Consider the following 24,807-nt stretch of genomic DNA (forward strand, 5'->3'; position numbering starts at 1 on the left):
TATTCTAAATATTATACTCAAATCAGCTACAAAGGAAAAGGCTATCCTACCCCAAAGAGAAATATCAAATAGGTACAAGCTCCAAAAAGAACTCTTGGAAGAACTTAAAAAGGAATTCACAAATCAAATAAGAGAAATGGAGAAAAATAGGTTTAAAAAATCAATCCTATGAAAAAAGTTAACAAAGTTATATGAACTTCATCTAGCCAAGAATACTCATGATGATAATATATTTGAAGATTGTGCCATACAAGAATAAGAAGGCAACCTTTCAGATATGGATAATATGATTGATTTTAAAAAGAGCAGAAAGAAGAACAATTGTAAGAGAAACACTGAAAAAACTTCTCCAAAAAGAAAAGCACCTCGTTCTAGGTAAAGATGGCAGAAGTGTCCTATTTTCCAGCGCCTAATTTGCATACAATCAGGGATGATTTGATAAAAAATTTAACAACAAACTCTGAAATCACAAAATGTGTTTTTAATTTTAAATTACTACTATTTTTTCCATCACTTTTAAAGGTTTAGAAATCAATAAGACATTAAGTCAAGCTCTGATTTTTAGTGTTCCCCAATTTCTGAGGCATGGTGTCCAAATCAAAAACTTATAAATTAGCTCTTGTATATTCATATGCATTAGCTCCAGTGTTCCCTTGCTTCAAACTGAGAGGAAAACTTTTAAAGTAATAAGTAGAAAACTTTGATTCCTAGAATTGCTCAATGATTAAGGGACAAGTGTATTGTTTTATATAGTTTGCAGAATTATGGATTTTGGTTCATCACCATGAGAAAGGTGAGTCATATCAATGAAGTAATACTGCTTGGGGTCTGAGATTGACATGTGTAGCTTGGAAGAGCAAACTGGAGGAAGAAAGATTTTACATGGCCATTTGCTGCTTTCCTGGAACAAGTCAATCAAGTTTTTGCCCATGCTGCCATCTCCTGTCTCAGTAATAGAAACTCTTCCTTTACCCTAAAAGATATAGGGTTTTCTCAGATTTGTTTTGGATGCCTTGTCTTTGTGTGACTTCCTACCTTCCCTGTTCCATTTGATCACCTGGCTTCTCAGCATTATCCCTCTGAAACTCTACCAGCATCCGAGGAAGGAAAGTTCTCAGTTGTTTAATAAAGCAGCAGCAGCAGCAGCAGCAGCAGCAGCAGCAGCAGCAGCAGCAGCAGCAGCAGCAGCAGCAGCAGCAGCAGCAGCAGAGAAGAAGAAGAATGAAGAAGAAAGCACAACAACAAGAAGAATAAGAACAAGAATGAGAAGGAGAAGGAAGAGGAGGAGAAGGAGGAGGAGGAGGAGAAAAGAGAAAGAGAAGAAGGAGGAAGTAAGAGGGAGAAGGAAAGGGAGGGTAGAAGAGAGGGAGGAAGAAGGAGAGGGGGAAGAGGAGAGATAGAGAGAAAAAAAGGAGGAGGAGGGGGAGGAGAAGAAGAAGAGAGACCACTAATCCTTCCCACCTTACTCACTAAGGACATCCCAGTTCACTTTCAATGAAGTTCAATTTAACAACAATTTATTGATTATTAGTTCCCAGATACTGTTGCTTAGTCATTTTTCACTCTTTTCTGACTCTTTGTAATCTCAATTTAGGTTTTCTTGGCAAAAGCACTGGAGTGGTTTGACATTTCCTCCTCCAGCTCATTTTACAGATGAGAAAACTGAGACAAACAGAGTTAATTGACTTGTCCAGGATCACATAAATGACAGAAGAAGAAGGTGAAGCAAAATTTTTCTTCATCAGAACTTCCCCAATTGTATTGTTACAAAGAACCATTACAAAGAGGATTCTATAAAGAGTTTGGTAGAGGCTGGCAAGTAGAATACATTTTGTAAATAATGCTTCTTGTCATTATTAAAGAGACCTATCCTGATTAAGCGAGATTTAGAGAAATAGCAGGATAGTAGAACTTATATATATATACGCCCCTAGGCTCTCTATAGTGTTTTATTCTATTTATTGGCAAATTCCAGCTCCCTTTACAAGATTCCATCACCATCCACTGTGGCTTGTTCATGAGTTCTGTGCCCTGAAAGAGAAATAGAGGTAAATGTAGAAGGCCCACAGGCTGGGAAACACTATATCTTATTTAGTCTCTTTTCTCCAGGACATAGTATTTATTACTATAATAGACTAAAATCGAATGATAATAATTATTAATATAATATAATAATATAATAGACTGGGTACAATGATGTGCTCCCCTCTCTTCTACCCTCCCTTTCCTTCTCCCTCTTACTTCCTCCTTCTTCCCCCTCTCCTTCTTCCTCTCTCTCTTCTACCCTCCCTTTCCTTCTCCCTCTTACTTCCTCCTTCTTCTCTTCCTCTTTTCTCCTCCTCCTTCTCCTCCTCTTCCTTCCTGCCCCCTCTTCATAATAGCTGACGGGTATCAACTTAAAGTTCACAAAATGTTTTACATATATAACCTTTCTGACCATTATACCAATAGAAATCCACACTTATTCCTATTCTGTTTAACATTCACCAGCCTAGATAAAGGCATATTTATAAAATTTTTAGTATCCCAATGTTAGTAGGGATAGCTAATATATTGAATGATGGAGTCAGGCTAAAATATTGGGTGAATATAAGATGAAATTCCATAGACTTAAATCAAAAAAACCTTATTCTTGTGTCTAAAACATCAACTTCACAAACACAAAATGTGAGAGGCATAGTTAGCCAGCAATTATCCTGGGAAAAAATAATCTTAGGGCTTTAGTGGACTATAAGCTTGATCTGATTTGACAAAGTGATATAGCAGCCAATCATCGACTACATTATGAGGGTCATAGCGTCTAATAATAAAGAAGTTCTAGTCCCATAATTCTCCCAGATCTCTCCTGGAGACTCTGATTACTACAATTTTAAGAAGAAGGAAAGTATTAAGAAAAGGAGAAGCAGAATAAAGAAAGATATTAAACAAATGTCATGTGAGCAATCACTGAAAGAAGTAAGGATGTTAAGCTTGTACACTATGAGAGAGGGGAGACATTAAAACTGTCCTCAAGGGTTTGAAGGACTGTTATCTGGAGAAGCATTTTGATTTGGTCTATGACTCCAAATAGACCAGAAGCAAGGGTGGTGGATGGAAATAACAAAGAAGCAAATTTAGGCTTGATGTCCAGAAATAACTTCTTAACAGTGCTATAGGCAAGTAAAATGGTTTGCCTCAAGAGCTTATTGATTTCCCTTCCTTGCAGGTTTTCAATTGGAGTCTAGAAATGACTTCTCAGATATGTTATATTGATAATTATTTTCATAGAAAGGTTTTACCACATGGCCAATGGGTCCTTTTCAACTCAGATTTCATGATTCTATGACACACTCTTTTGAAGTAATATTACCATTTTCAGTTTGCAAATGAGGAAACTGAGGTTCAGAGAGGTAGATTGAACTACTTCCTCATGGCCAAAATGCTAAAAATGTTTGGGACAGGAAGGGAGGAATTGAGACTGGGCTGTCTCCTGAATCCAAGTCCAACATTCTTTCCACTGTACCATGCTGATTGTAACAAAATCATATTTAATGATTGTGGAATAATGTGAAGCCTTATTCTTGAATTATATGAGAAATTAACTTCAAAAATAGCAGGTGGAGACAGTACTTTTTTCTGAGACTTTTTGGAAACTGCATAAAATTCATAAAATAATGTGAATAAAAATGCTGTCTCAAATACTTCTCACATAGATTTTAGGTGAATTTGGAAGTTTGAAGTGACAGTTGAAAAAGGACTTCTTCCTATAGAATTAAGTTTTCTATACTCTATGAATCTATAAGGATCTATAGGGATCTATAAGGATTCATTAGAACTCCATAGAAAAGATTTATTTTCCATGCTTAACAGAAGAAGTGAAGTAAAACTTTTTCCTCATCTGTACTGCCCTAAGAGTTATTTTATAAAGAACTTTTACAAAGAGAATTCTGTGAAGTTTGTTAAGAGCTGGCAAGTAGAATGCATTTTGTAAATATTGTTTCCTAAGATTATTGAAGAGATAAAAAAACATAATTTAACTGATTTACTGAATGACTAAATTTGACTCTTGCCTTAAAAAGACATGAAAATGCAAAATTTCAATGATATGGAATTATATTATTTAGAGAAGTGAAGTCATTTAGCATTACACTGAGATTTGGTGATAACTGGCTGAGGGCATTCATTTAATCAAAATATGTCAAATGATTTGCTTTGTTATTGCTTTAAATTGTTATTAAATTATATGTGAGTTACAGGGTGAAAGGTGATTTCTTTAATTATTAACTTATTAATATTTAATGAATTAGTTGTTCTTGACCCTGAGTTGTTAAATAGCTCAGGATGATAAAAATTAAATAAATAGTAAAAGACAGGTAGCATGTTGATATATGAGAGGCAATTATAATGAATCCATATGAAAAAGCTAATGCTATTTTTAGGTTTCATTAAGTGATTAAGAATGAGGTGGTGATACATCCCCTGTATTTTTCCTGCTCACACCACATGTGGAGTTTCACGTTCAATTCTCAATGCTACATTTCAGGAATGATATCCAGAAAAGATCTAATCTGATGGCGAAAGATCTAGAAACTAGGGCAATGGCTAAAGGTATTGGAAAAACCGGGACAGAGGAGGCAGGTGATTAACTATTTAATTATTTAATTAACTATTAAATACAACTATTTAAATAACTGCCATGTAAAAGAGGCATTCAAGTTGACCTTCTTATACCCAGTAAAAAGAACTAAAAGACATTTGGTGAATTTGCTCAATGATAGATTTAGGCCTGATGTCAGGAGAAGTTTTCTAAAAGTCTAAAAATTGAATAGATTGCCCCAGGAAGAAGTGAATTTCCTGTCATCGGAGGTCAATAAGTTAAATCCTAGATGCCTGTTTTTCAAGAAAGTTACAGTTATTGTATTAGATATACAATCTAAGATCTCTTCAATCTCTAAGTCTCTGAAAGACATCATTTTCCTAAGAACTTGGTAAGGTCTAGGGATGGTGTAATATCCTCACCCATACTCCTTTCTCTCCTCATCTTGCCCTTGCATCATTAGTTTTCCCCACTCTCCCAGCACAAATGTACCTGTTTTCTTCTTCTTCCATATGATGAAGGGCCCAGCACAGCCCAGCAGCAGCATGATGATCGTTAGGAGACCCAGGGCCATTCCCCATGGCCTTTTCACAGCCGGCTTCTCAGGCACTACAAGGTGTGAAAGAGGGATTGCAAGGTGTAAAAAGCAACAAATAAACAAAAAGTATTTTTAGAGAAAAGACAATTGAAGAACAGTGAAACCCCTGCTCTGTGGAATACTTACTCTGTGGAAAAGTTGGGGGAAAATTCCATTCCATGGCCCACATAGGTTGGGAAAAATACTCACCAGGATACACAGCTGGTTTCTGCAGCTTACTGTGCTCTACCACACAACTGTAACCTGTCCCTGAATCTCCAGGAGGAAGTTCCAGTGTGATTTGGAGGTAAAAGGTGGAATCAGCATTGGGCAAGGTGCCACTGGAGCTCTCTTGCCCCCATACACCCAGCTGTTCATCCTTCTTCCAAAGCAGCTGGATAGAGCGAGGATAGAAGCCTGTGGCTATGCAGTTGAAGGTGACTCTACCATCTGGAGCATCATGACGGGTTACGGTCACCTCAGGAGCTACTGAAGAGAAAAGTCAAGAGAGAAAGTATTATTTCCAAAACTCTGTGACTTGGTGTTCTGTTATAATTCCTATAAACTCTTCCTTTCCTTCTCTATTACTTTATCCTGTTCCTCTACCAACTTTGTTGTACTTTTAATTTTGTCAAATGGTAGCTATTATTATTTTGGCTGTTGCGAAGGTCATCTTCTTAGTCCCATGTTCTCAAACGCCTGTCTTTTCCATTCACTGCCTATTTTCTGACACATTAATAACAATGGATTGTTGCTATTTGCAGCGCTATAAGTGAAGTGATTCTGTATTCATGTATCATGTGTTCTGTATTATATATCATATGTGTTCATTTCTGCTGAGCCTAAGACTTTCTGAGATCATTAAAATTTATGAGCCCACCATTTCTGACAGGATAACAAGATTTAAATGTATGATTCTGAGACATCCAGTTGGGATGAACAAAGTCAAGTCTGCTACCATGGAACTCGCCTTTAGAACATGTGGGGCCCAATGCTGATTTGTTAGCAGTGGGCATCAGGTGGCCCACTGGAGATCCACCTCCCCTATCTTCCTACCAATGTCTCCTTCCTTTTTTTAATCACTTGACTGCACTCTGATGACTCATTATTTCCCCCAAGTGGGTAGGACAACCCAAGGTCCCACTATAATCTTATCCTTAGGCCTACTCTCTTCTTCCCATATGTTGTGGGCTTGTTCTTTGTAGTCCCCCCCACATACACACTTTTATATATTCTTGGAGTGAATGTGACTGTTCACAGTGCTTACTTAGGAGACCAGGGAGTTACAAACTGCAATCCTTCTAATAAGATGAGGAACTACTGGGTTTTCCCCTCCTGTAAGCCTCTAAACCCTACAACCCAAAGAGTATATCAAAGCACACTATGAACTCTAGGGCATTGCTGGCTGTTCTAATACAGAGCATTCTTATATGTTATGTTTCCCAATTAGATTATGATTTCTTTGACAGTAAGGATTGTTTTACTCTTTTATTTGTTCCCCAAGAGCTTAGCACAGTGCTTGGCATACAAAAAACTTGATAAATTCCTTCTCCCATTCTTTCATCAATTAATTAATTTATTTATTCATTCCGTCCTTGGACCCAATGGACTCCAAAGCTCCTTGAAGGCTAGGGTAGTAAATCATACTTATTTGTATACTACACAGTACCTAGGACAGTATTTTGCATACAGTGAATTCTCAATAAATATTTGCCAATAGTGATCATGATAATTTTTACTAGATCCCTAAAGCAACTGTTCTAAGTATATTTTTTGTATTTCCTTTATTAAGCCGCTGACTTGTCATTATTTTCTTGCCTAACTCTCATTTCTTTTCACAATTTTTCCTCTACCTCTCTTACTTGATTTTCAAAATCCTTTTTGAGTTTTTCCATGGTTTTTCTTAGAGGCTTTGGATGTAAGAGATTTGACTTTGTTGCCTTCTTCTATGTATTTTGATTGTCTTTATAATTATAGTAACTTTCTATAGTCAGATTTTTCTTCTATTGTTTACTCATTTCCCCAACCCATTAATTGATTTTTTAATTGATTTGTTAAAAATAGTTCCAAGGTGGAAGGTGCACTGTCCCAAGTTTCAGGGGGTTTGTGCAGCTGTTTTCAAAGATACTTCTAGGGACCTATAAGTTTACAGTTCTTTTAAGGTGCGATGATTTAAGGAGAAGGGCATTTATTACTCTCCTGGCCTGTGCATGTGTCTGAAGTGACCACAAGAACTCTTTTCTACCTGGGAACTGGGAGGGGGGTTCCTGCTTCACTGTGGCTGCAAGTTCTGGTGTTCCTTCTCACCCTGGGACTGTTACCTAACACTGTAACCCAGACCTGAGTATGAGCAAAGCAACAGAGTCCTGCCTCAATGCTAGCAAAGAGACCCCTGTAATCTTCTTTTGAGCAGTTTGTGTGGCCCCTTTATTCTCTGTAAGCAGAGAGCCCAAGAAGCAGCTACAGTCTTTGCTGATTCAGGGGCTATCAAGGTCTGCTCTTGGTTTGCTGGGATCAGGGCTGTGCTGACTTGGTCTGTGCTGAATAGGAACAAACCTTTTCTGCCAATCTTCTAGGTTGTCTTGGTTTGGAAAACTGTTTTGCCCTGTCTTTTTGTGGGTTCTGCAGAATTTGTCATTATTTAAAAGTATTGGGGAGGATTTGGGGGAGAACTCATGTGAGTCCCTGCCTTAGTTATCATCTTTATCATTCCAGTGTTTATGAAAATTTCCACACTTAGCTATATTGATCCTCTGACAAGAAACAATCTGTCCCAAGCCCAAACTCAGAGTTTTCTCAGCTTGATAAAGCTGAGTAGAGCCTGTGTTTTGTTCTCATGATCTTAGAGAACTCTAGGAGGAAACAGGAAAAAAATCAGAACTTACCATTCTCCTTCATGCTTGAGTATTCCAGGATTTTCCTCATCATATCATAACAATATATCTTTATGGTCCTGTCTCTCATTTTGACCCCAAAATAACTTTCTGCCATGTACTTGATGTGCTCTGCTTCAGGCTTCATGGCAGTCCAGTGGTTAGTCTGATCATCTGTCTTCAAAAAATCTTCACCATCCAGGGCAAACCAAATACGGCTACCTACCTCAATGCCACTATTCAGTTCACAGTCTATAAACAGCTGCATTGTGTGATTTTCTGTAGAGAGACTGAGGAGTCATTATGATATAATGGAATCAGGATTGAAATTGAAGTCAGAAGTGCTAATATGAATCCAGTCTTCTATATTGCTAACTATATAACCTTGAGTAAATTACTTAAGCCCTCAAAGTTTATCATAATGACAATATTTTACATTTTTATATAGTACCTTAAACATTTTCAAAGCACTTTACATATAGAGTATTATTGCTGTTGACCATCATACTATTGACCATAGAGATATGTGCTATTATGGTCCTCATTTTACAAATGAGGACCCGACATTGAATGATTTTAAGTAACCTACCCAATGACATGCCATGTAGCTAATAAATGTCCAAAGTGGAATTCAAAAACAAATCTTTCTCCTTCCAATTCTATAGTTTTCTCTCAGACTTCCCACTCCATACTGCCTCCCCATATATGTAAAATTGTCTAAAAATATCTTGTACATTACTGTTAAACATAATTTTTCCTGTTGTATAATAGGTGTAACAATACTTGTACTCTGCCTCCTAGGTTTATTCAGAGGAAAGGATTATTCATATGTGAACCTATTAGAGTCTTCAAGAAGAATAGAATATTGTAGGACAGGTACATTGGGTTGAATGATCCTCCAGCCAAGGAAAGGATCAACTATCCTCTCCTTAAGGAGAAACACTACCTAGTGACATTGGAGATCTCTAATAAGCTATAGGGAGATTTTCCCAAATCCTTCATTCTGCAATGTTCACCAACAGTTCCTAGTTCTGCCCTCCATGGTGAATAGGTCATATCAAATTCCACCTGGAATTCTCTTTAGCTTACTATAGATTCAATATTTTTCTTGTTGTTGAGTTGTTTCAGTAATGTCTGACTCTTTGTGACCTCATTTGGGGTTTTCTTGGCAAAGATACTGGAGTGGTTTGCTATCTCCAGCTCATTTTACAGATGAGGAAACTGAGGCAACAGGGTCAAGTGACTTGTCCAGGGTCACACAAATAGTAAGTATCTAAGGTCTTATTTGCACTCATATCCTTCTGACTCCAGGGCTACAACTCTATCCATTGCATACCTAGTTGATTCCCTCCCACACACATCCAACTCTTCATAATCCTTTTGGAGGTTTTATTTGCAAATATATTGGAATGTTTGTCATTTTTTCCTCCCCCTCATTTTACAGATGAGGAAACTAAAGCAAATAAGATTAAGTGACTTGCCCAGGATCACAGTATGTGTCTGAAGCTGGATTTGAATTTAGGAAGATGAGTCTTTCTAACTATCCACCGTGCCACCTAGCTGCCCTTGAGTCAATGTAATCATCACTTATTAAATTCTAACCCTGTACAAAACAGTGCACTTAGCATTGAGGATATAAAGTTTAAAAATATTTCCTGAATTTAATGAGCTTATATTTTAGAGGGCCGGGATGGTAAAAGAATCTGTGAACATAGAAGTGAGAGCAAGATAACATGAAAGAATGTTAGGAGGATCTGGAGAGATGTGACATGGTAATGGTATTGTCTGTGAACCTTGAAGAGAACAAAGGCTTCTAAGAGGTAGAAATGAGGCAGGAGAAATTAGAACAGGCATTGAAATCATTCTGTAGAAGCATTCAGAGAGAAGATAGAAAACTAAATCTGAAGCACAGCTTGTGGTCCAGATTTTCTGTGACATAATGTACAGAAGAGAGTAATGTGAAACATCTAGAAAGAAGTTAGATTGCGAAGGGCTTTAAAAGATCAAGTGAACAGGGGCAGCTAGGTCGTGCAGGGGGTAGAGCACCAGCCTTTAAGTCAGGAGGATCTGAGTTCAAATCTGGTCTCAGACACTTAATACTTCCTAGGTATGTAACCCTGGGCAAGTCACTTAATTCCAATTGCCTCAGCAAAAAAAAAAAAAAAAATCAAATGAACAGTTTGTATGTCATCATAGAGGTAATGGGGATCCACAGAAAAATTCTAAGTTACAAAAATCTGAACCAGAGTCGTGTTTTATGGAGATTATTTTGGCTGTCATGTGAGGACTGGTTGGATGGAGGAGAAACGAGAAAACAGAGAAACAGCATTTGAGGGAAACATGATGGGTGTCAGGCCTAATTTGATGACCATTTGAGTAGAGAGTGTAGGATAGATAAGAATGAGGTTGCTCAAGTAGAGGCAGCTAGTGGTACAACAGCTAGAGCATTGGCCTGGAGTCAGGAAGACCCAAATTCAAACTCAGCCTCAGACATTACCTAGCTGTGTGACCCTAGACAAGTCCTTTAATTTTTGTCTGCCTTAGTTCTCTCATTTGTAAAATGGGGATAACAATCACATCTGCCTCCCAGGTTTGCTGTGAAGACCAAAGGAGATATTTGTAAAAATAATTTAGTAAATTATTATGATCATGAGTTGGCTACTAATCAATGTATCTAGAGTATGAGAAAACTAATGAGTACCAGAATATGAATGAGTCCAGGATTGCAAACCTCATAGACTGGATGTATTGTGAAATTCTCAGAAACAGTTGTGTGTGGGATGTAGAAGACCGTTTCCCAAAATGACTACTCAGAGATCATTCAGTAGAAAGCAGAAAAGTTGTTTATTAAAACCTCCGGAGGATGAGCCATCCCATTATAAGATAAGAAAGAGAAAGCTTGTGGTAGGAGGACTAAAGAAGTAGTAAAGACACACAGCTTTTATACAAGAGATTACATCACACGTAAAAGAACATTGAGAAGGGGAGGGGGAGGCATCTAATTGATTGTTGCTATCCGGAGAGATTGGAATGGAATGTTTCTGTTTCCCCCAAATCACTTGATTGGCTTCATCAAGCAGATAGTGGTCAAGCTAATAGACTAAATGCCTGAAGGCCTGATTTTCTGTTTCCTAGAAATCAGGTGATTTCAGGGAAACAGAAACCTTTCATTCCAATTTCTCCGGATAGCAACAACCAATTAGATGCCTCCCCCTCCCCTTCTCAAGGCTCTCTTACTTGTGATGTAATCTCTTGTATAAAAGCTGTGTATCTTTACTACTTCTTTAGCCCTCCTACCCAGGCTTTCTCTTTCTTATCTCGCGATGGGATGGCTCATCCTCCAGAGGTTTTAATAAACAACTTTTCTGTTTTCTACTGAATGATCTCTGAGTAGTCATTTTGGGTAAGGATCTTCTACATCCCTCACAATAGGAAGGTTTGGAGGAGGGGGACGTTTAGAAGGGAAGGTAATAAATCCTTTTTTGTTCAAAGATCATAGGATCATATTGGGCACTACTGAAACAACTGAAAAACAAGAACAAATGCCATTGTGTTCTGCTCTACTTAAACTGTGTTTATTTCATGGTACCATGGTTTAAGAAGCTTATTGATATTCTATTCTAATGAGAGTCCATAAAGAGGGCAACCAGCAAGGTGAAGGAACTAGAGATGCTAAGCTTTCTTAAAAGAAGATTTGGTGGAGAGAGCAGGAGTATATCTGTCTGAGAATCTGAAGGGCTCTCACATGGAGACACTAGACTTCCTTAGTTTGGCCCTACAGATCATAATAAGGAGTAGTGGGTGAAAGTGGCAAAGGGGGAAATTTAAGCTTTTCCTAACAATCACTTTGGTCCAAAAATTCAATGTGCACTTTTAAGAGGTGGTGCATTCATTGTTCTGGGAGGCCGGATGAGCACTTGTTGGGATTTCTTTCATGAATGGGTTGAACTCTATAGCCACAGAGAGCCCTTCTGATTCTGATTGTATGAATTCCATTTGTCTCACCTACTCTCTTTCTTGGTATCATTCTGTATCAGGAACTTGAGGAACCAACTGAAATTCATCTGAGCTTTTAGAAGATCTTTCTTCTTCTGCTCAATGTAGTCTTTCCCTAGTGCCTTGGTGATCCATGCTTCACTGAACACAAGTTGCTTGTCCTTTTTACGATAGGAACACACCTGCATGTCATCAATAACATGAACTACAGTGAAGATGAAGAGAGAATGTCTTGTACCCACTGCAATGAATCGAACCTCATGCCTGTGATGGCCTATATTAGAAGAAAGGGGAAAACAAAGCAAAGTTCAGTAAGTGTGTCCCTAAACCCTATCATGTCCTCCTACTCACCTCGCTTCCAGCCTTTGTATCAATAGGATGACTATGACTATACCCTGGGAACAGTCAAGAGAGTGAAGTGTCCCTAGCATAACTTGGAGCACAACAGCGGTAGGTAATCTGTTAACATATTGGGTCGAAAATTCTTCCTTGATGTAGCAAGTACTTTTCTAACTCCAGTCTTCCAGAGAAATTAATATCCCGCCTTGTGCAAGGGAGTGTTGAAGGAGCAAGTTTAGTTAATGCACTGGTAGAATATAGGAGCATTTTCATCCATTCTGATGTCAGAGGCAGTCATTGAATTTAAGGATGAGAAGCAATGGAAGGAAATGGCCTGTTATCATTCTGCAGCTAAGGACTGATGCAGACAAGTTAATTGTATAAATATGTATAGATATTTTGGATCTAACATGCATTTCAACATATTTAACATGTATGGGACTACCTGCCATTTAGGGGAGGGAGTGGGGGAAAGGAAGGGAAAAGTTGGAAGGTTTTGCAAGGGTCAATGTTGGAAAATTACCCATGCATATGTTTTGTAAACAAAAAGCTTTAATAAAAACAAAAAGGACTGATGCAGTCCGAGGAGACAATGGGAAAGAGTCACTTAACTTACCTTGCAGTGCTTGGGGTTCTTCAGGGTTATTATCCACATGGGTAGGGTCTTGTGCTTGGGTAGTTTTGTTTTCCTCTGAAAAGGGAAAGAAAGGGAGGCCTTATCAATGATTCTTCCATATATTTCATGAGATCATAACTATTTCCTTAAAATATCCAGGAATATGTGTCACACTAGGAACATTCTGTGATGATTCTCTCTCCTTGCTCTGAAAAGTATTGCCTGGAAAATGGTAAGCAAGCAGTGCTTTTTGACTTACTGACTTCTGAGTACAATCACAAGGGTAATATGTTATGAGGGATTTAAAGTTGGAGAACAAAACCTAGAGTTTGGCTTCTATTTGGTTCTGGGGTATGGAATGGAGAGGTAAAGTGAAGAACTTATAGGAATGTATAAATTCTTTTTCTGTATTTTTTATTATTTCTATGTCTCTGTGACCTACTTAAGTATGGTGTGTGCAAGCCAATATTTACTTAAAACTTTAGATATATTTACTTAACCAGATATGATGACATTTATCCTTGTTCAATGTTATCAATATTTAGATTATTAAGCACATGAGCTCAGTAATCTGAAGTTTAAAGGTCCAAATGATGATTCTTCTCGGAATCAGAGAAACAATGTATTCTGTTCTAATCTGCCTTTGGCACCAATGTTTAACATTCAATTGGGGAGAGGGTACCTATTTCTCAATGCTGCCCAACCTATGATGTAATCCTATGTAACCAAACCTATAAAAACTATATATCTTTTCTAAATCTTTAGCCCTTCTACTGCGAGCTTTCTCTCTTTCCCTCCTCGCAGTGGAATTGCTCATTCTCATGAGAATTTATTAATAAATAACTTTTCTGCTTTCTACTGACTAATCTTTGAGTAGTCATTTTGGGTAAGGATCTTCTACATCCCTTACATGGGCAAGTTACTTCTCTGGATGTCAATTTCTCCAGTCTAAAATAAGTCATTTCGTCATAGCAGTGTCAAATGAGTTGTAACTGGCCACAAATATCCTGTACAACTTCAGAGTTTAGCCTCAATCAGGTTAAATTGTAATTAAGAAATGTTTAGCATGATACATAAAAGTAAAACACAACACACATAATAATATTTGTGGTTTTCTAAGTAAATGTATGTCTCTGAGGAGCTATTTGAATTTGATACCCCTGGATCACTAACAGTCTTGCTACTCCAAGTCCTGGGGCTTTATGGCTCAATAATGGGATCCCTTTTAGCTCAGAACCCTACTGAGGATGTGCAAAAGTGCTATTATTGATTCTTTGAGAATGCTGAGGTTGAGGGAGCTCTGGTGGATTTCAGCTGTATCTACTCCACACTGAAGCAATGCTGCTAAAAAATCCTTGAATGGTCCTATCGATTTTATCCCTTATAGCAAATTTGAATGCCATTATTTATCTTATTTTGATCATTAAAAAAGTGTGGGTTGCTGAGGCATTGATGCTTGAAACCTGGAAGAAAGATATTATGCTATCTCAAATTTTAAATTATCATTTAAGACAATGAGATGAACATCAGGTATTGTCTGGCAAGTAACTAGATTTTTGTGAGGGTACATTTGAATAAGTTAAGAAATAAGATAGGCATTCCAGGGGCGGAGCCAAGATGGCAGAAAAGGCACACGTGACTTTTTAAGTTCCTCTTATCCCCTCACAACCAACTATTAAATTCAGCCTCAAAAATAGCCCTTGACTGGTAAAACCCATGAAGATTAGAAGCACAACAATTCACCAGCCAAAGATAATCTGGAAGATTGCCAGAAAAGGTTTGTCCTGAGGGGCCAGGAACAGACCAGTGCAGTCAGGGAGAGACTAGCATCCTGAGCAGACCAGAGGCGGGAGTGATCTCTGTGGCTAGAGAAGTTATAGACACAACTCTGCTATAGGCTAACTGCTCTGCCTTGATTACAAAGCAGTAAACCGGCAGAGAAATTAAAGCCTAAAACACAGGGTACTCTCTAAAAAAAGCCAGAACCTAACAAGATTTGGCTGTAACCACTCAAAGCCGGAAGTGACTCAGGCAGACCCGTAACACAGCCCTGCAGCCCCATCCTTCAATACAGGGCTTTTGCGGGGGCAGTTACAAATCTGCGTGGCAGGGGGGCACAGCCTGGGGCAGCCTCTAATCTGCACAGTGGGGGGCTCAGCCTGGAGCAATAGAACTTCCCTAGCATGACTGTGCTTCCCCTGGGGCAGAGACACTTCTGGTTCCTTCAGGGCTATTCACTGCTCAATTGCTAATACCCACAGCTCCAGGGAGGGATTTGGCTTTGGGTAGTGAAACTTTCACTGCTCAGAGTCTAGCCCCAGGGCAGTCATTAACCCACACAGCAGGGTTCTTTGCAGGGCACTTTCCCAGGTCGGCCCTACAGGCCTGAGTTATTTCCTGTTGGGGAACTCTTTCCCAGAGCACTCCAGTACCTCGCTGCTCTTTGTTGCTGGTTGGCAGGACATATACCGTCCATATACCTATCACTGCTCTGCAGAGGAAGCTGGCAACCTCCTGGCCCTGAAGGCAGACCCTACAGGCTTTAAAAAATGAATAAAAAAATCAAAAGGATGATCGATAGCTTCTATACATAAAGAGAGTAGCTTTTCAACCCCGAGGAGACTAATAGCAGACAACAGTCTCCAAATAATTGTCGGTCCCCAACACAAAAAGCTCTACTAGAAGAGACTATTAAAAACCTTAAAAGAGAACTAGAAGAAAAATGGGGAAAGGAAAGAGAAGCTATGCAAGAGAGCAACAACTTCCTGAAATGTGAATTGGAAAAGGTAAAAAACTCCCAAGAAGTGCAGGGAAACAGAATTTGTGAATTGGAAAAAGAAAATAACTCACTAAAAAAAAATTAGTGAAATGGAAAAAAATTCCATATAACAAAACAGCTCATTTAAAAACTCAATTAGACATATACAAAAAGAAGTTTTTAAAAAAAAAGCTATTGAAGAAAATAACTCACTAAAAATCAGAACTGAACAAATAGAAATGACTGACTCATTGAGACATCAAGAATCAGTCAAGCAAAACCAAAAAAAAAAAAATGAAAGATTGGGAAAAATGTCAAATATTTACTTGGAAAAGCAACAGACCTGGAAAATAGATCTAGGAGAGATAATCTGAGGATCATTGGACTACCTGAAAATTTTGATGAAAAAAAGCCTAGATACTATTTTACAGGAAATCATCAAAGAGAACTGCCCCCAAAGTAATAGAACCGGAAGATAAAATAGGTGTTGAAAGAATTCATCAAACACCTTCTGAAAAAGACCCTAAAATAAAAACTCCAAGGAATATTGTGGCCAAATTTCAGAACTTTCAGACTAAAGAAAAAATATTACAAGCATCCAGGAAAAAACAATTCAAATACCGAGGTGCCACAATAAGGGTCACTCAGGATCTGGCTGCCTCAACATTAAAGGATCAAAGGGCCTGGAATCTGATATTCTGAAAGGCAAAAGAACTTGGATTGCAGCCAAGAATAAACTACCCAGCTAAGCTGAGCATTTTTTCCCATGGAAGAAGATGGACATTTAATGAAACAGAGGAATTCCATTTGTTTCTAAGGAAAAAACCAGATTTAAACAAAAAATTTGATCTCCAACCATAGGACTCAAGAGAAGTAGAAAAAGGTAAAAGGAACTCTTGAGAACTGTATTTCTGTTGTGGATATACATAAAAACCACATGTATAATTTGATTTTACTGATATAACATAAAAAAGGGAAGTAGAACTGGAAAGGGGATAGTGTCAGAAAAAGGGAAAAGGGGAGATAAAAGGAGGGAAACTACATCCCACAATGAGGCAAAGGAAACTTATCATATCTGAGGGAACTTAGAGAGGGGGAGGAACATTGTGTGAATCTTATTCTCATCAGAGTCGGCTCAAAAAGGAAATAATTGACATATTTGTTTTTACAGAGAATCTTCTCTCACCTCATTAAAAAGTGGAAGAGGAAAAGGAAAAAGGAAAAAGAGTAATAAGGGAAGGGTACAAGAAAGGGGAAGGGATTCAAAGGGAGGAGGGAGGGATCCTAAAAAGGGAGAGCTGTGTGAAGCAAGTGGGACCCATAAATTTAATACTAGGGAAAGGGGTAAGGGGGGGCAAGAAAAAGAAAAGCATAGTCTGGGGATATTAGGATGGCAGGAAACACAGAATTAGTAATTTTAACCACAAATGTGAATGGGATGAATTGTCCCATAAAGCGGAGGAGTATAGCAAACTGGATCAAAAGCCAGAACCCTACAATATGTTATTTACAGGAAACACATTTAAAACAGGGAGATACATACGGAGTAAAGGTAAAAGGCTGGAGCAGAATCTATTATGCTTCAGGTGAAGTCAAAAAAGCAGGGTTAGCCATCCTTATCTCAGATCAAGCAAAAGCAAAAATTGATCTAATCAAAAGAGTTAAGAAAGGAAACTGTATCTTGCTAAAGGGTACTATAGACAATGAAGCTATATCAATATTAAACATATATGCACCAAGTGGCATAGCATTTAACTTCCTAAAGGAGAAGTTAAGAGAGTTGCAAGAAGAAATAGACAGCAAAACTATAATAGTGGGAGATCTCAATCTTGCATTCTCAGAATTAGATAAATCAAACCACAAAACAAATAAGAAAGAAATTAAAGAGATAAATAGAATATTAGAAAAATTAGATATGATAGATTTTTGGAGAAAACTGAATGGTGACAGAAAGGAGTACCTATACAAAAATTGACCATATATTAGGACATAAAGACCTCAAATTTAAATGCAGGAAGGCAGAAATAGTAAATTCTTTCTTTTCAGATCATGATGCAATAAAAACTACATTCAACAAAAAGTTAGGGGCAAATAGACCAAAAAATAATTGGAAACTAAATAATCTCATCATAAAGAATGATTGGGTGAAACAGCAAATTATAGACACAATTAATCATTTCACTCAAGATAATGACAATGATGAGACATCATGCCCAAATTGTGCGATGCAGCCAAAGCAGTAATGAGAGGAAATTTTATGTTTTTAGAGGCTTACTTGAATAAAATAGAGAAAGAGAAGATCAATGAACTGTGCTTGTAACTTAAAAAGCTAGAAAAAGACCAAATTAAAAATCCCCAATCAAATACTAAGCTTGAAATTCTAAAATTAAAAGGAGAAATTAATAATATTGAAAGTAAAAAAAAACTATTGAATTAATAAATAAAACTAAGAGTTGGTTTTATGAAAAAACCAATAAAATAGATAAACCTTTGATAAATCTGATTAGAAAAAGAAAAGTGGAAAATCAAATTGTTAGTCTTAAAAATGAAAAGGAGGAACTTTCCACCAGTGAAGAAGAAATTAGAGCAATAATAAGGAGTTACTTAGCCCAACTTTATGCCAATAAATTTGATAACTTAAGTGAAATGGATGACTACCTCCTAAAATATAGGCTTCCCAGATTAACAGAGGAGGAAGTAAATTGCCTAAATAGTCCCATTTTAGAAAAAGAAATAGAACAAGCTATTAATCAACTCCCTAAGAAAAAAATCCCCAGGACCAGATGGATTTGCATGTGAATTCTACCAAACATTTAAAGAACAATTGGCCCCAATGCTATATAAATTATTTGATAAAATAGGGAATGAAGGAGTCCTACCAAATTCCTTTTATGACACAGACATGGTATTGATACCTAAAGCAGGTAGATTGAAAACAGAGAAAGAAAATTATAAACCAATCTCCCTAATGAATATTGTTGCTAAAATCTTAAATAAGATATTAGCAAAAAAAACTACAGAAAATCATCCCCGGGATAATACACTATAATCAAGTAGGATTTATACCAGGAATGCAGGGCTGGTTCAATATTAGAGAAACTATCAATATAATTAGCCATATCAATAACCAAATTAACAAAAACCATATGATCATCTCAATAGATGCAGAAAAAGCATTTGATAAAAATCCATCATCCATTCCTAATAAAAAACACTTGAGAAGATAGGAATAAATGGACTTTTCCTTGAAATAGTCAGGAGCATCTATTTAAAACCCTCAGTAAGCACCATATGCAATGGGGGAAAAACTGGAACCTTTCCCAGTAAGATCAGGAGTGAAGCAAGGTTGTCCACTATCACCATTATTATTCAATATTGTATTAGAAATGCTAGCCTCGGCAATAAGAGTCAAAAAAGAGATGAAAGGAATTAAAGTAGGTAATGAGGAAACCAAACTATCACTCTCTGCAGATGATATGATGTATACTTAGAGAACCCCAGAGATTCTACTAAAAAGCTATTAGAAATAATTCATAACTTTAGCAAAGTTGCGGGATACAAAATAAATCCACATAAATCCTTAGCATTTTTATACATCACCAACAAAATCCAACAGCAAGAGATACAAAGAGAAATTCCATTGAAAATAACTGTCGAAAGCACAAAATATTTGGGAATCTATGTATCAAAGGAAAACCAGGAATTATATAAACAAAATTACAAAAAACTTTCCACACAAATAAAGTCAGATTTAAATAATTGGAAAAATATTAAGTGCTCTTGGATAGGCCGAGCAAATATAATAAAGATGACAATACTTCCTAAACCAATTTATTTATTTAGTACTATACCAATCAGACTCCCAAGAAAATATTTTAATGATCTAGAAAAAATAACAACAAAATTCATATGGAAGAACAAAAGGTGGAGAATCTCAAGGGAATTAATGAAAAAAAAATTAAATGAAGGTGGCCTAGCTGTACCTGATCTAAAACTATATTATAAAGCAGCAGTCACCAAAACCATTTGGTATTGGCTAAGAAATAGATTAGTTGATCAGTGGAATAGGTTAGGTTCACAAGAAAAAATTGTCAACTATAGCGATCTAGTGTTTGACAAACCCAAAGATCCTAACTTTTAGGATAAGAATTCATTGTTTGACAAAAACTGCTGGGAAAACTGGAAATTTGTATGGCAGAAATTAGGCATGGACCCACACTTAACACCATATACCAAGATAAGATCAAAATGGGTCCATGATTTAGGCATAAAGAATGAGATGATAAATAAATTGGAGGAACATAGGATAGTTTACCTCTCAGACTTGTGGAGGAGGAAAGAATTTGTGACCAAAGAAGAATTAAAGGTCATTATTGATCATAAAATAGAAAATTTTAATTATATCAAATTAAAAATCTTTTGTACAAACAAAACGAATGCAGACAAGATTAGAAGGGAAGCAATAAACTGGGAAACCGTTTTTACAGTCAAAGGTTCTGATAAAGGCCTCATTTCCAAAATATATAGAGAATTGACTCTAATTTATAAGAAATCAAGCCATTCTTCAGTTGATAAATGGTGAAAGGATATGAACAGACAATTTTCAGATGAAGCAATTGCAACTATTTCTAGTCATATGAAAAGATATCTGCTCCAAGTCATTATTAATCAGAGAAATGCAAGTTAAGACAACTCTGAGATACCACTACACACCTGTCAGATTGGCCAGAATGACAGGGAAAGATAATGTGGAATGTTGGAGGGGATGTGGGAAAACCGGGACACTGACACATTGTTTGTGGAATTGTGAATACATCCAGCCATTCTGGAGAGCAATTTGGAACTATGCTCAAAAAGTTATCAAACTGTGCATACCCTTTGATCCAGCAGTGCTGCTACTGGGCTTATATCCCAAAGAGATCTTAAAGAAGGGAAAGGGACCTGAATGTGCAAGAATGTTTGTGGCAGTCCTCTTTGTAGTGGCTAGAAACTGAAAACTGAGGGGATGCCCATCAATTGGAGAATGGCTGGATAAATTGTAGTATATGAATGTTATGGAATTGTTATGGGCCAGAACTTGAAGCAAGGTGCTAAGTCACTGGAATTGATATAGACAATAGTTATCTAATTTAGCATGGTTCAGTATGATTGATTTAATGCTGCAAGGAGATGTTATGGGCCAGAACTTGAAACAAGGTACTAAGTGGAATTGAGGAGACAATGGTTAAATCTAGTTAAGCATTGATTTAATCCTACAACAAATAATGGTTTCCTAGTGATATAATGATTGGTGTATCCTCAGTGTGGGGCATATAAGGAGAAGCTCTCAGGGCCAGAAAGGCAAGCGCACTAAAAGCTCTCGGAGCCTCAGCCAGGATTCAGTGGGGGAGATTCAGAAGCCAGAGAAGGCAGGTGGGAGCTCCCGGAACCAAGACTACAGAAGGCCTCTAAGAAAGCTAACCGGGCCATTGGAAAGGACAAAAGACTTGGAAAGAGACAATAAAGCATTTGGACTTTAATACTTAGCTGCATTTGGGGTGATTACTGAACTGAAACTAAGTCTGCCCCCAGAAGCGCCCCCCAAGAAACCTGCTCCAAGAGAATATTACATTTTTAGAGAAGAATATTACATAGAATATTTTTGTTCTGTAAGAAATGACCAGCAGGATGATTTCAGAAAGGCTTGGAGAGCCTTACATGATGCTGAGTGAAATGAGCAAGACCAGGAGATCATTATATACTTCAACACAATACTATGTGATGATCAGTTCTGATGGACGTGGCCATCTCCACCAATGAGATGAACCAAATCAGTTCCATTTGTTCAAAAATGAATAGAACCAGCTACACCCAGCGAAAGAACTCTGAGAAATGAGTGTGAACACTACATAGAATTCCCAATCCCTCTATTGTTGTGCGTCTGCATTTTTTATTTCCTTCACAGGTTAGTTGTACACTATTTCAAAGTCCGATTCTACTTGTGCAGCAAAAATAACTGTATGGATATGTATACATATATCATATTTAACATATACTTTAACATATTTAACATGTATTGGCCTGCCTGCCATCTGGGGGAGGTGGTGGGGGGAAGGAGGGGAAAGATTGGAACAAAAGGTTTTGCAAGGGTCCATGTTGGAAAATTACCCATGCATATGTTTTGTAAATAAAAAGCTATAATAAAGAAAAAAAGAAGTACACAGTCTTGATCTCAGAAGACATTACTACTTGCTTCTCCCTGGCTCAAGAGAAAGAAACATTTTCCTTCTGGTCTGCCTTAATCCTTAATGGTCAAAATTGATATAAACAAGTAATAAAATAAGGAAGGGGAAAGGGAATCAACATTTATAGAGTATCTACTATCAATTACTATGCTAAGCACTTTTCACAAATATTATTTGTGATTCTGATAAGAACTCTGTGAGATAGATACTATTAATATTATTATTTCCATTTTACAGTTAAAGAAACTGAGGCCAACCAAGGTTAAAGGATTTGCCTAGGGTCATGCAACTAATAAGTATCTGAAATCAAATTTAAACTGAGGTCTTCTTGACTATAGATCCAAAACTCTATGAAGTATACCACCAATTAGTTGCTTTTACACAAAAGGTACAAAATTTAATAATAATAATAATAATACATAGAGAGGTGAGGTTCCACTCAGCAACCATTGGCATTTTTACCCTTTAGACTGTCCCTAAAGGTTGTTGGTCTATATCTCCTTAATTTTTCTCTTTTATTGTCTTTAAAGGCTCTTCCAAAACTGGATTTGTCCTTTCTTCCCTATTCATTCCAGGAAGTTCACTTTGCTTTTTCTAAAACATTTTTTCTAATTAACTCCACTGGGTTTAAGTCCCTTGAGAAACATTCCAAACTGTTTAAAAGTTTTGGATTTTATTTTGTCTACTTTCTCTTTTTATCTTGTGCTTTCCCTGAACTGGCTGCAGGGGCTCTCTCTCTCTCTCCTTAGACCCCAATTTCATTTGCTCAGTCCTCCTTCCCTCCCTCCCCCTCCTCCGACTTACCTGCCTGGAGCTCGCTCAGAGCAAATACACTTAGTATGAGCAGCCAACATGTGAATGATTTTCTCCTCTTTCTTTTATTCTCCATTTCTATATTTTAGGCAGCTTCTTGGTCTCTGCAGGAGTTAAGGGAAGTACTTCTCAGTTATGAACCGAGGCTCTTGTATATATATATATATAATTTCCCAGTTCCTCATCCATAGTCAGATGGGTGATGGTGCTCTGCCCTCCTGTCAATACAAACCAGGACATTGGTCAGAAACAATCTCATCCCCTACAGAAATAGGTTCAATCTCCTATGCCTTCCTAAATGATTAATAGAATGGGAAAACTTATCAAAAGGGCTAATCTTCCCTTCAGAATAGGGACAGATTTTGGGGGGAACTGTCTATGTCAGCTCCCTCTTAGCACATTGCCTTCATGTTATATCTGCATCTCTTCTCCCCATCAGTCATGGACTCTGTCACCCACACAAGACTAGGTGTTCCTTAAGAGCAATGACTGAATGTCCTCATCACAATTAGAGTTCAATATTTTAAGGCTGCCCTCTCTTTTCTTCACCCAGGTTCACCTGCCTCATTCTCTCTCAGAACAAATACCTCTAGAATGAATATCCAGAATAAGAATGACCTCTTTTGCTTGCTCTTCCAGTTCACCATTCTCTTCTGCTGGAGATTGTTTGATTTCCTCCACCATTTTGTAGCCCCCAGTGCCCATGTCCTGTTGCTCTGATAATGACTGAGGGAGAAATTAGTCTCCTTTGTGCCCCAGAGTCCCAACCCCTTCTTCTCCTCTATCTGGGGTTGGGTCTACAGCTCTGCCCTCCTATCATCATTAGCTGGGACATCTGCTATTATAAAGGAGCTGCCACATCTTGGCGGTATGAGAGTAGAAGTGAAACGGAGTCTGTGGTGAAAAGAGGAAACCACAGAACATAATTACTGCCAGGTGTTTATGGGGAGATGAGGAGCGAGGACTGACACAATGCTATGAACACAGGTGGTTTTGAATGTTGATGAAGTTGCTTTATTTGTTGTTAATGTTGCTTATTGGGGGATTTTTTTTTTCAGTCATGTCTCTATGATGGGATTTTTCTTGGCAAAGATACTGGAATGATTTGCCATTTATTTTTCCATTTCAGTGTTTATAGAAAAGGAAACTGAGGCAAACAGGGTTAAGTTACTTGACTAGGATCACTAGTAAGTATCTGAGATAAGATTTGAACTCAGGATTTGATTTGAACTTCCTAATTCCAGGCCTAGCACTCTATGTACTATGGCGCCCCTTACCTACTCCTAAATTGATTTAAGGAACTACTAATTCTGGATTAAGTCCATTCTTGGCACTCTAAGTTTGGTGGAAAAGTAAAAACACGAGTTATTAGTGAGTCCATATTCTGATGAGGGAGAAGGTCCCTGTCCTAAATAATTTTATGATCTAAAATAAAGTCAAAGTCTCTGATTTACTCTCTGTCTCCCCCAAATGATCTTCACTTCTGATTTCAAATTTCTCTCAATTTCTTCACGATTCAAAACTCTGATTTCACCCACTACAGAAAGCTTTTCTCAGCCCCTGCGTCAACCGTACCACATTCCTTGTGTGATTTGACTGACATTCACTATACATATATAATAGTTATTTGCTATTTCTCATTAAAATGTGAGCTCCTTGAAGAAGGAGCAGTTTCAGACTCCTTCTGTGTCCTTGGGGTTTAACACAGTTTATGACATCTACTAAGCAATTAATAAACTTCTATTTCGATGAGAGAAGATAAAAGATCCATTGCAATGATAGAGCAAAGTGCTTGAACGTCCCTAGGCTAAGGCATCTAATTTACAAAATGATAGTATTTTCTTTTTTAGACTTCCTCTAAGTGAATGATACATTCATATTTCATGAGAGTGCTTGGCAAAGTGATTCCATTTATCCTTGTGGATAAGGTAATGTGATAGCAACTGAATTATAGGCAGGGGATGCAACTGGAATCAGGATTTAAAGCATAGTCATTAATCCTTTTTATCTCCTTCAGATGCAGACAGTGCGGCCA

General features: G+C 37.5%; 1 protein-coding gene across 2 annotated transcripts; it reads right to left on the reverse strand.

The window, feature by feature from the left end:
• Window positions 1–1,675: 1,675 nt before the first annotated feature.
• Window positions 1,676–23,024, reverse strand: LOC100931105 (hereditary hemochromatosis protein-like). 2 transcript variants are annotated; one of them, XM_031949742.1, is made up of 7 exons: window positions 22,764–23,024; window positions 12,978–13,052; window positions 12,032–12,296; window positions 8,039–8,316; window positions 5,364–5,642; window positions 5,069–5,185; window positions 1,676–2,031 (listed from the first exon to the last, which is right to left on the reverse strand). In XM_031949742.1, the coding sequence occupies exons 1-7, from the start codon at window positions 22,846–22,848 to the stop codon at window positions 1,982–1,984; spliced, it is 1,149 nt and encodes a 382-aa protein (XP_031805602.1). In that variant the 5' UTR covers window positions 22,849–23,024; the 3' UTR covers window positions 1,676–1,981. The 2 variants fall into 2 exon arrangements, with proteins under 2 accessions (XP_031805602.1, XP_031805601.1); XM_031949741.1 differs by lacking the exon at window positions 1,676–2,031 and having other exon boundaries at window positions 5,106–5,642.
• Window positions 23,025–24,807: the final 1,783 nt, after the last annotated feature.

The sequence above is a fragment of the Sarcophilus harrisii genome, chromosome 2 (genome assembly GCF_902635505.1).
Source record: "Sarcophilus harrisii chromosome 2, mSarHar1.11, whole genome shotgun sequence".
Lineage (NCBI taxonomy): Eukaryota > Metazoa > Chordata > Mammalia > Dasyuromorphia > Dasyuridae > Sarcophilus > Sarcophilus harrisii.